Below are 12,660 nucleotides of genomic sequence, written 5' to 3'. Positions count from 1 at the left end.
ATGTCCCTCAGTCCAACTCGACCTTCTTCATCAGAGGTAAGAGAATCTTTTTGTACTAAAATATAAGAAACACCTACCTACCATTGGTTTTTAAAAGTTTTAATAAAGCAAAAATATGGATTATATAAAGTATTATATACTAACTCCACTGTGAACCCAATTTTCTGTATCCCATTATCTGATTACAGATCTTGTATCTCTAAGGACCCCAATTATACTGGTATCTCCAGTGCATTGACCTTATAATCTTTTTTTGTTTGTTTGTCTCTCTTCTCAGGATACCCTCTCTGGCTGTCTTAAATATCATGGAGCATTCTTGATCATTCTTGCACATAATTTTGACTCATTACCCCCTCTCATTTCATTGTACTCCTTGATAAAACAAAAACCCTGGTTAATCTTCATCTGGTCCTCATGTATACCGACACTGGCACATGGCTGGAGAAAAATATACCAGCATAAGGACTAGTCTCACTTCAATGAGTGTGAATCTCAAGTGGAACTTTTTGCTAGGAGGCAACAAGACTACCTCCTACTTATTCTCTGTTCCACTGTTTTAGACAACTATTTCATACCTCCTCAAACTCCAGTACCTTCTTACCATTTTTTTCTTTAAATTAACTCCAAACAAGTTTTCACTCCTCTACTCCACCAAAACCGACTGCCCTGTTCACCTTTACATTACTAAAGCTATTGTTTAATTCTTATCTCACATACGCTTGATCTGTATGTGCACAATAGTTGACACCATTGATCACTCTCTTCCTTGACATAATTCCTTGTTATTCATTCTCAGTCTTCTTTTAAAAAATATTTATATATTTGGCTGCATCGAGTCTTAGTTGCAGCACATGGGATCTGTACTTTAGGCATGCAGGATCTTCAGTTGCAGCATATGGGATCTGTTTCCCCGACTAGAGATCGAACCTGGGTCCCCTGCGTTGGTAGAATAGAGTCTTAGTACTAGACTACCAAGGAAGTCCCTGTTCTGTCTTCTTCTCTTTTAGGTGTTTTTCTTCTTCCTGATCTCTTGATACTGGGAAATTTCAGGGGTCAGCTCTTTGTTCTCTTCTCTGTTTGCACTCATTGTGATCTTTATCCAATCTAGTAGTTTTAAATACCAACATTATGCTACGTATTCACAAATTTATATCCCCATCCCAACCCTCTTTCCCAAATTCCAGACTGATGTTGTCAGCTGCCTACTTGAAATCTCCACTTGGATGACCAATAGACAACAGAAACTCAACATGTTTGAAACAACTATACTTTTCCCTGCAACCCAAACCTGTACTAACCATGACCTTACTCATTTCAGTTTATGGCAAATCCATCCGTTTAATATCTGAGGCCAAACACTTTGGAGTCATACTTAATGCCTTACCAAACTTCACTTCTTGGACACTCAGTTCAGTTCAGTCACTCAGTAATGTCTGACTCTTTGCGACTCCATGGACTGCAGCGTGCCAGGCCTCCCTGTCCATCACCGACTCCTGGAGTTTACTCAAACTCATGTCCATTGTCAGTGATGCCATCCAACCATCTCATCCTCTGTCACCCCCTTCTCCTCCTGCCTTCAATCTTTCCCAGCATCAGAGTCTTTTCAAATGAGTCAGCTCTTCACATCAGGTGGCCAAAATATTGGAGTTTCATCTTCAACATCAGTCCTTCCAATGAATATTCAGGACTGATTTCCTTAGGATGGACTGGTTGGATCTCCTTGCAGTCCAAAGGACTGTGAAGAGTCTTCTCCAACACTGAAGTTCAGCTTTGATTAGACAGACCCTTGTTGGTAAAGTAATGTCTCTGCTTTTTAATATGCTGTCTAGTTTGGTTGTAGCTTTTCTTCCAAGGAGCAAGTGTCTTTTAATTTCAAGGCTGCTGTCACCATCTGCAGTGATTTTGGAGCCCCCCAAAATAGAGTCTGCCACTGTTTCCATTGTTTCCCCATCTATTTGCCATGAAGTGATGGGACCAGATGCCATGATCTTTGTTTTCTGAATGTTGAGTTTTAAGCCAGCTTTTTCACTCTCCTCTTTCACTTTCATCAAGAGGCTCTTTAGTTCTTCGCTTGCTGCCATAGAGTGGTGTCATCTGTATATCTGAGGTTATTGATATTTCTCCCAGTTTGTGATTTCAGTTTGTGCTTCTTCAAGCCCAGCATTTCTCATGATGTACTCTGCATATAAGTTAAATTAGCAGGGTGACAATATACAGCCTTGACTGTACACCTTTCCCGATTTGGAACCAGTCTGTTGTTCCATGTTCAGTTCTAACTGTTGCTTCTTGACCTGCATACAGATTTCTCGAGAGGCAGGTTAGGTGGTCTGGTATTCCCATCTCTTTCAGAATTTTCCAGTTTATTGTGATCCACACAAAGGCTTTGGCATAGTCAATAAAGCAGAAGTAGATGTTTTTCTGGAATTCTCTTACTTTTTCGATGATCCAGTGGATGTTGGCAATTTGATCTCTGGTTCCTCTGCCTTTTCTAAATCCAGCTTGAACATCTGGAAGTTCACAGTTCACGTACTGTTGAAGCCTGGCTTGAAGAACTTTGAGCATTACTTTGCTAGCATGTGAGATGAATTTAATCTGAAAGAAAATAGCTGAATCACTTTGCTGTATACCTGAAACACAAAATTATAAATAAACTGTACTTCAATTAAAATAAAAAAGATATGAGAACCAAATGCATATGTTATCCTTGATTGGATTCTAGATTGAAAGAACATTCTAAGGACAGTTGGACAATAGGGGAAATTTGAATATGGACTAGATATCAGTTGCCATTAAGGAATTGTTAGTTTTCTTAGATGTGTATTTGAATTATTCCATTTAAAACTGAAAATTACTCCCTCTTTTATCTCCCCCCCCCCTTTTTTTTGCCCTGCTCTACTAATTATTTTTGACCAGGGATGTTCACTTTCTAATTTTCTATATCACTTACCAGTGTTTTATATTTAATGTTTATTGTCTGTGTCCCTCACAAGGCTGAGACTAGTCTGAGGCAAAGTAGTCAGTTGTCTTTGGTGCAAAACTTAAAGAGGCACTGAAAAAATTAAGTTATTAAAATAAATAATAAAAGATTTCTAAAATGAAAAGTTAATGGAAAAACCAATGATGAACAGGATATCAACATTTTAAATAGAAACAGGATCCAATAATGCTATGCCTAGCCATTTTGGAGCCAGAGGCAAAAGGCAAAATATATATCCCTCTGTATATCTTTTAATGTATTTTTACTTTATGTATTTATTTATTGTAGAAGAGTTATTTTTATTTTCATTTATTAAAAAAATTTTTAATCATAGTTGATTTACAATATAGTGTAAGTTTAAGATGGGCTTCCCAGATGGCCCAGTGTTGAAGAATCTGCCTGACCGTGCAGGAGATGGATGTTTGATCCCTGGGTCAGGAAGAAACCCTGGAGTAGGAAATGGCAAATCACTCCAGTATTCTTGCCTGAGAAGTTTTGTGGACAGAGAAACCTGACAGGCCACACAGTCCATGGGGTCCCAAAGAGTTGGACACGACTGAGCAACTGAGCACTCCACAGGTATGTTTTGGGTATGAAAGTGAAAGTCACTCAGCTGTGTCCAACTGTTTTCAACCCCATGTACTATACAGTCCATGGAATTCTCCAGGCCAGAATACTGGAGTGGTTAGCCATTCCTCTCTCCAGGGGATCTTCTGAACCCAGGGATGGAACCTAGGTCTCTCGCATTGCAGGCAGATTCTTTACCCTCTGAGTCATCAGGGAAGCCACAGCACAGCAATTCAGTTGTACATGTGTGTATATATATATTCTTTTTCAGATTCTTTTCCCTTAGAAGTTATTACATAATATTAAGTATAGTTTCCTGTGCTATTTAATGTATTTTTAAATAGTTTTAATGAGAATATTATTGATGAGTTTACTTCCATTAAAGCCAGGAAAGTAAAATTACAATAAAGTTGAGTTTTGATATAAATAGAATGTTTAACCTTAAAGTGATGTCCTGAGTTTTAATACAGGCTTGCAAAATTTTCAATATTTTTTCAAATATGTTGTTCTGGAAAAAGTTAGCCATTAAGAAATGTATTTTTAAAAAAGCCTGTATATAGCAGTTTGCTTTTTTTTTTTTCTATTCAGGCTATAATAGTACCATTCTATCTTTAAATTTATGATATTTTGTTCATCATGAATTTTTTGCATTGAACAGATCTTTAAATATTATTTACCTCAATGATTGAGGCTTTGGTGCCACTAAATTTTGTACCTGAGATGAGTGCTTCACTTGCCTCACCCTTCTTGTCCTGATACCTCATTAGAATATCAGCTACATGCGGGCATGGACCTTTGTTTTATTCACTATGTACTCATAGTGCCTAGAACAGTACTTCCACATAGTAGGTATGTTTGTTGAATGAATGAATAAAATTCTCCATAAATTAATTTACTTTACAAAATGTTTCAAAGGCCAGGAAATGTTTTATTATTATAATTACTTTTTCTTTATGTTGTCTCCTCATTCAATTATGGAATGAAAGTATATACAAATACTTTGAATTATAATTCATGAATTGTATAAAAATATTGAAGTAATTACTTGGTTTATGAAAATGGAGTAAAATGTTTAGTTCAAGAAATATTTTTCTACTATAAAATATTGATATATTCATATAAATGATAAGGCCATATTTACTTCAAATTTCTGAAAGTTTTATAAATATTTATTATAGCTTTAATATTTACTATTGTAGTATTAGTACATAGTATAGCTTTTAGCTGTTAATAGGATGGTATAACCAGAGAGTAATCTTTTATTTATTTATTTATTTTTAAAAATTTATTTATTTATTTTACTTTACAATATTGTATTGGTTTTGCCATATATTAACTTGAATCTGCCATGAGTATACATGTGTTCCCCATCCTGAATCACCCCCCCCACCTCCCTCTCCATCCCATCCCTCTGGGTCATCCCAGTGTACCAGCCCCAAGCACCCTGTATCATGCATCAAACCTGGACTGGCGATTTGTTTCACATATGATATTTTACATGTTTCAATGCCATTCTCCCATATCATCCTGCCCTCGCCCTCTCCCACAGAGTCCAGAAGACTGTTCAATACATCTGTGTCTGTTTTGCTGTCTTGCATACAAGGTTATTGTTACCATCTTTCTAAATTCCATATATATGTGTTAGTATACTGTATTGGTGTTTTTCTTTCGGGCTTACTTCACTCTGTATAATAAGCTCAATTTCATTCACCTCATTAGAACTGATTCAAATGTATTCTTTTTAATGGCTTAGTAATACTCAATTGTGTATATGTACCACAGCTTTCTTATCCATCCATCTGCTGATGGACATCTAGGTTGTTTCCATGTCCTGGCTATTATAAACAGTGCTGCGATGAACATTGGGGTATATGTGTCTCTTTCGATTCTGGTTTCTTCAGTGCGTATACCCAGCAATGGGATTGCTGGGTCATATGGCAGTTCTATTTCCAGTTTTTTAAGGAATCTCCACACTGTTCTGCATAGTGGCTGTACTAGTTTGCCTTCCCACCAACAGTGTAAGAGGGTTCCCTTTTCTCCACACCCTCTCCATCATTTATTGCTTGTAGACTTTTGGATTGCAGCCATTCTGACTGGCATGAAATGGTACCTCATTGTGGTTTTGATTTGCATTTCTCTGATAATGAGTGATGTTGAGCATCTTTTCATCGCCATCTGTATGTCATCTTTGGAGAAATGTCTCTTTAGTTCTTTGGCCCACTTTTTGATTGGGTCTTTTATTTTTCTGGAATTGAGCTGCAGGAGTTGCTTGTATATTTTTGAGATTAATTCTTTGTCTGTTGCTTCGTTTGCTGAGAGTAATCTTTAAATGCCCTGAAATTCAAAATACAGCATATAAGCAACTTCACTATTCAATCTATGCAGACATCTTAAACTGTTAGTTAATATTCTGACATCAAAATATACAGATAATATGCTTGGTCTATCGGAGAAGGCAATGGCACCCCACTCCAGTACTCTTGCCTGGAAAATCCCATAGACGGAGGAGCCTGGTAGGCTGCAGTCCATGGGGTCGCTGAGGGTCGGACACGACTGAGCGACTTCACTTTCACTTTTCACTTTCATGCATTGGAGAAGGAAATGGCAACCCACTCCAGTGTTCTTGCCTGGAGAATCCCAGGGACGGCGGAGCCTGGTGGGCTGCCATCTATGGGGTTGCACAGAGTCGGACACAACTGAAGCAACTTAGCAGCAGCAGCAGCCTGCTTGGTCTATAAAAACAACTTGAGCAAATTACTCATTCAACAGCCATTTTCATTTCCTATAAGAATTACTAATATTAATGTGAGGTCGTATTTACTTCAAATTTAAAAAACATTTTTTCAGATACAGACTTCCCTGGTGGTTCAAACGTTAAAGTGTCTGTCTACAATGTGAGAGACCTGGGTTCGATCCCTGGGTTGGGAAGATTCCCTGGAGAAGGAAATGGCAACCCACTCCAGTACTCTTGCCTTGAAAATCTCATGGACAGAGGAGCTTGGTGCAGGCTACTGTCCATGGGATCGCAGAGTCAGGCACAACTGAGCGACTTCACTTTTCACTATACTGTAGTGTATAATCATTTAAATGCTTTTGACTTTTAATATGGATGAGTAGCAAACTTTCATTGAAGTAAAAGTCTTTATTTGCTATAACTGTTTTGTAGAAATCTAAATATTCTTCTCAGTGGATGAATTCTAATTGAGGTCATAAAACAATAGAAAAGATGATAGTACATATAAGCACAGACAACATATAAACACAAACCATCTAAGCTTACAGACCTGCCCTATGTGGAAACAACAATTCCTTTTCCATCACTAGTCAGGAATAGGTTCTTCCTCAAATTCTGGTAAACAAAAATATTCCCCAAACCCCTGTATTCCGACTTCAGCAGGTTAGAACTAGCAATCATCACAGCTGTGTTAGGGAGATATATATAGATATATATATATATATATACATATATATATAAAGAATAAGGATTCCATAAAATCACACAAATTAAACTGTAGGTAGAGGTCAGGGAAAGGGGCAATGGTTGGTAATAGGAAATCTGATCTTGGCAATCTAGTGTCCTTACTGCAAGCCACAAATGTTTTGTGTGTCATATATATGTTAAGGAAATCTAGCACCACATCTAGGACATGGTTTCCAAGGGAAAATGTGCTCCAGTGCCTAGTAGCCAACTTAGCGATTTCAGGCTCTTCGTTTTGTTTTTTAGTATGTGTTTGTTCAGAAGGATACATATATACCTTGTTTATTTCAATGATGTTTATTAAACTCAAATTGTAGAGGATATTAATTGATTTTTCTCACTTAAAAATGATTTTAACTGACTTTATTCTTAATTTATTCAGTTGATGGAACTTCATGTTTTTTATGTCCCTGAAGGATCATGGAATTATAAGTTAAATACCATTTCAATAGAAGTTGTTAACAAATTCATTTCAGCTGGATTTATAAGGCAAGTATTTTGTAGTCACATTACAATGTGTCTGAAAAAGCAATCTTTTTTTTTCTGCAGAGAAAAATGCTTTGTGGAAATTCAAAAATTGTAAGTGAAAAATATCTTGTTCATGTGATGGATCCAGTCCCTGTCTTGATGAATACTGTCAATAAATAGTACTATGTAACTGTTAAAAAGTGCCATAGGAACAGATGTCACTTAACCATAGCACTGCCACCTAGAAAACAGAGTATAACTAACCTGTGTAGTAACCAGGCTATACACAAAGAGAATTAAGACCGTATTTACCTGAAATTAGAAACCTACTGAAGAGCTGTGAATAGTGGCTAAACCAGTATATCTACAATGACTTCTTCACTGAACTATTTAAAAATAGAAACACAATATATATATATACATATAATATATATATGGGCTTCCCAGGTGGCGCTAGAGGTAAAGAACTCGCCTGCCAATGCAGGAGACGTGAGGCACACGGATTTGATTCCTCAGTCGGGAAGATCCCCTGGAGGAAAGCCGGGCAACCCACTCCAGTATTCATGCCTGGAGAATCGCATGGACAGAAGAGCCTGATGGGCCGTTGTCAACTGGGATGTAAAGAGTTGGATACGATTGAAGCGACTGAGCACGCACATAACATATATATTATTTCACCTTCACAGAAACACACATGATACTATGTGTTCTAATTGCCTGTTATTTCTCTCGAGGACACCTCAGTCTTCCTAATCTTCCCCATCATTTTTTTCAAGCACATGAACTTCCTTTGTGTTCTGGAACACATTAGACATAGCCCTACCTCAGAACTCTTGTACTTGCTGTTTCTTTTGTCTAAAATGCTCTTTGTGCCTTTACATATGCTATCTTATCTCCTTCATTCATGTCTTTTCTCCAGTATTACTTTTTTGTTTATATTTTCTCTCATCAGCATACTCATCCTTGCCTGCTTTATGTTTCTCCATGGTACTGGGCTTCCCTGGTAGCTCAGCAATAAGGAATCTGCCTGCCAATGCAAGAGACATGGGTTCGATCCCTGCATTGGAAAGATTCCCTGGAGAAATAAATGGCAACCCACTCTAGTGTTCTTGCCTGGAGAATCCCATGGACAGAGGAGCCTGGCAGACTATAGTCCATGCTGTCACAAAGAATTAGATAGGACTGAGCAACTAAACAGCAACAAATAGTACTTAGCAGTGTCTTACGAATTAAATTTTTTCTTACTTATTTTGTTAATTTTTCACTTCCACCATTAGATTGTAAGGTCTATAAGGGCAAAAATATTTGTTTTGTTGATTGCCTTATTCTCAACCCTACAACAATATCTGACACAAAGAGGAGCTCAATATATATTTGTTAATTGAATAAGTTAATTATATAATATTCCCCTAAAAGTCTAGAAAAATAAGGACTCAGAACAAGAGCTTTAAATTTTAGATGTTGAGGAATGAAGTGTTCCCAATAAGCAAAGATGTATAGTCTGATGACATTTGATTATCAAAGAAAGTCTTAAGCACTAGCTAACACTGTCAAATTTCCAAAATAAATATCTGTGGCTAAATCCTTCTTTAAGATACATATAATATTATATAAATATCATTGCATGGTTTTATTTTAATAAAAAAACTGAAGGTAGATGAGAAAAGTGAAATTGAAGGTAGATGAGAAAAGAAAATAAGTCTTTTTTAGTACAGAAAAGACTTTTATAAACTGTACATTTGGATAATTTAAAATTTTAATGATTTTATTGATTAAGTGACTTTTAACCATTTTGTAAAAAAAATATTTACAGCCTTCAAGCTTACAAAGTTCCAAGCAATGTAGAAACACAATATATTAAGCTATATGCTACTGCTAAGTCACTTTAGTCGTGTCCGACTCTGTGCGACCCCATAGACGGCAGCCCACCAGGCTCCCCCGTCCCTGGGATTCTCCAGGCAAGAACACTGGAGTGGGTTGCCATTTCCTTCTCCAATGCATGAAAGTGAAAAGTGAAAGTGAAGTCGCTCAGTCGTGCCCGACTCTTAGCGACCCCATGGACTGCAGCCTACCAGGCTCCTCCATCCATGGGATTTTCCAGGCAAGAGTACTGGAGTGGGGTGCCATTGCCTTCTCTGATTAAGCTATATATGATCTATTAAATTGGGCTTCCTTGGTGGCTCAATGGTAAAGAATCCGCCTACTATTGCAGGAGACATGGGTTTGATCCCTGGTCTGGGAAGATCCCATATGCCGTAGAGCAACTAAGCCTGTGCTCTAGTGGCTGGGAACTGCAACTAGTAGAGCCAGGGCAACCCTAGAACCCATGCCCCTTAAGAAGAGAAGCCACCACAATGAAAAGCCCAAGCACCACAACTACAGAGTAGCTCGTACTCGTCACAACTAGAAAAAAGCCCTGTATAGCAACAAAGACCCCAATAAGCAAAGATGTATAGTCTGATGACATTCGATCATCAAAGAAAGTCTTAAGCACTAGCTAACACTGTCAAATTTCCAAAATAAATATCTGTGGCTAAATCCTTCTTTAAGATACATATAATATTATATAAATATCATTGCATGGTTTTATTTTAATAAAAAAACTGAAGGTAGATGAGAAAAGTAAAATTGAAGGTAGATGAGAAAAGAAAATAAGTCTTTTTTAGTACAGAAAGAACTTTTATAAACTGTACATTTGGATAATTTAAAATTTTAATGATTTTATTGATTAAGTGACTTTTAACCATTTTGTAAAAAAAATTTACAGCCTTCAAGCCTACAAAGTTCCAAGCAATGTAGAAACACAATATATTAAGTTGTATATGATCTATTAAATTAGTATTTAGACTTGAGATAAAAGACTAAAGCTATTGAATCTTTATTATAGCTGAAACCTATTTTATTTTACATTATAAGGCAATGTCATGATATTTCAGAGTATCTCCTCACCTAACTTTACAAGACCTGAGGGAGCATCTCAGTGAGTTCCTTGGTGAAGAAGCTGTTGCAGAGAAATTTTTATTTCTCAAATGCATTGGAAATAATCTAGCTGTAGTAAGTTTTATTAATTTTTCCTTTTGATTAAAGAAAAGCATACCTTAACAAATTTTCTTTCTTAAATGCTTATCAACTCAACTCCTTAATATACTATGCAATATATAATTTCAATCATAACAAAATGGAAATATCATTTAGCACACAGGTCATCAAGAAAAGATGGGCCTTTCTGGTATATTACTGTGCACTAAAATATGGGGGGGGGGGGGTGGTGGTGTGTAAATTTCCCTGGGGAGAAAAGAAAGACAAATTTTAAATGTGATCATATATTTTAAAATTTAATAGCATTAGAAGCTTTATAAATGAGCATTTGTGGGGGAAAAAATGGATTCTCATTTGTTAGGCCACAACTAGCCTTGTTTGATGTGGAATGACTCCAATATACTGTATTTGATGGGGCAGGAATCAGCTATTCTCAATTGAACACTCCTATTTGTAGCTTCAGTGGCAGGATTTTCTAAATAGAGAGTTTTCCTAGCTGAAATCTCAGTCCAGCAAACCATTAGATCTCAAAGTTTCTGGTTTCTCTTATTTATATAAGGTTTATTTGTCTACTCAAGATTTTCCCTACTTAAACTCTAAGTAGGCAAGAATCCCTTAGAAGCAATGGAGTAGGCCTCACAGTCAACAAAAGAGTCTGAAATGCAGTAATGCAGTACTTGGGTGCAATCTCAAAAACAAAAGAATGACCTCCTTTTGTTTTCAAGGAAAACCAATATCACAGCAATCCAAGTCTATTCCCCAACCACTAACGCTGAAGGAGCTGAAGTTGGATGGTTCCATGATGATCTAAAAACCTTATTGAACTAACACCCTCTAAAAGATGTCTTTTTCATCATAGGCAAGTGGAGTGAAAAAGTAGGAAGTCAAGAGGTACGTAGAGTAACAGGCAAGTTTGGCTTTGGAGTACAAAATGAAGCAGAGCAAAGGCTGACAGAGTTTTACCAAGAGAACGCACAAGTTATAGCAAACACCGTCTTCCAGCAACACATGAGACAATACTACACATGGACATCCCTAGACAGTCAATACCGAAATCAAATTGATTATGTTCTTTGCAGCCAAAGATGGAGAAGCTCTATACAGTCAGCAAAAACAAGACCGGGAGCTGACTATGGTTCAGATCATGAACTACTTATTACCAAATTCAGACTGAAATTGAAGAAAGTAGGGAAAACCACTAGAACATTCAAGTATGACCTAAATCAAATCCCTTAGATTATACAATGGAAGTGACAAATGGATTGAAGAGATTAGATCTGAGAGAGTGCCTGAAGAACTATGGGCAGAGGTTCGTAATATTGTAAGAAGGTGGTGATCAAAACCATCCCCAAGAAAAAGAAATACAAAAAGGTAAGTGTTGTCTGAGGAGGCCTTAAAAATAGCTGAGAAAAGAAGAGAAAGGAAAGCAAAAGATAAAAGGAAAGATATACCCATCTGAATTCAGAATTCCAAAGAATAGCAAGGATAAGATACGATAAGAAAGACCTCCTAAGTGATCAATGTAAAAAAAATGGAAGGAAAGTAATAGGATGGGAAAGACCAGAGCTCTCTTCAAGAAAATTAGAGATACCAAGGGAATATTTCATGCAAAAATGGGCACAATAAAGGACAGAAATTTTATGGACCTAACAGAAGCAGAAGATATTAAAAAGAGGTGGCAAGATTACACAAAATAACTATACAAAAAAAATCTTAATGACGCAGATAACCATGATGGTGTGATCACTCGCCCAGTGCCAGACATCCTGGAATGTGAAGTCAAGTGGGCCTTAAGAAGAATTACTACAAAGTTAATGGAGGTGATGGAATTTCAGCTGAGTTATTTCAAATCGTAAAAGATGATGCCGTGGAAGTGCTGGATTCAATATAACGGCAAATTTGGAAAATTCAGCACTGGTCACATGACTGGAAAAGGTCAGTTTTCATTTCAATCCCAAAGAAAGGCAATGCCAAAGAATGTTAAAACTACCACATAGTTGTATTCATCTCACATATTAGCAAACTAATGCTCAAAATGCTCCAAGCTAGGCTTCAACAGTACATGAACCAAGAACTTCCAGATGTTCAAGCTGGATTTAGGAAAGGCAGAGGAACCAGAGGTCAAATTGGC

At 37.0% G+C, this 12,660-nt stretch overlaps 1 protein-coding gene across 1 annotated transcript in view; it reads left to right on the top strand.

Moving 5' to 3' along the window:
- SPATA1 (spermatogenesis associated 1) overlaps positions 1-12,660 on the top strand; it is a 54,940-nt gene continuing 42,280 nt past the window's right edge. The window contains 3 exon segments of the mRNA XM_052638002.1: positions 1-36; positions 7,405-7,511; positions 10,427-10,544. Of these exon segments, the coding sequence (XP_052493962.1) occupies positions 1-36; positions 7,405-7,511; positions 10,427-10,544 (261 nt within the window).

The sequence above is a fragment of the Budorcas taxicolor genome, chromosome 3, assembly GCF_023091745.1.
Source record: "Budorcas taxicolor isolate Tak-1 chromosome 3, Takin1.1, whole genome shotgun sequence".
NCBI classification, from domain to species: Eukaryota; Metazoa; Chordata; class Mammalia; order Artiodactyla; family Bovidae; genus Budorcas; species Budorcas taxicolor.
The sequence above is the reverse complement of the archived record's forward strand: the minus strand, read 5'-3'. Positions and strand labels throughout refer to the sequence as shown.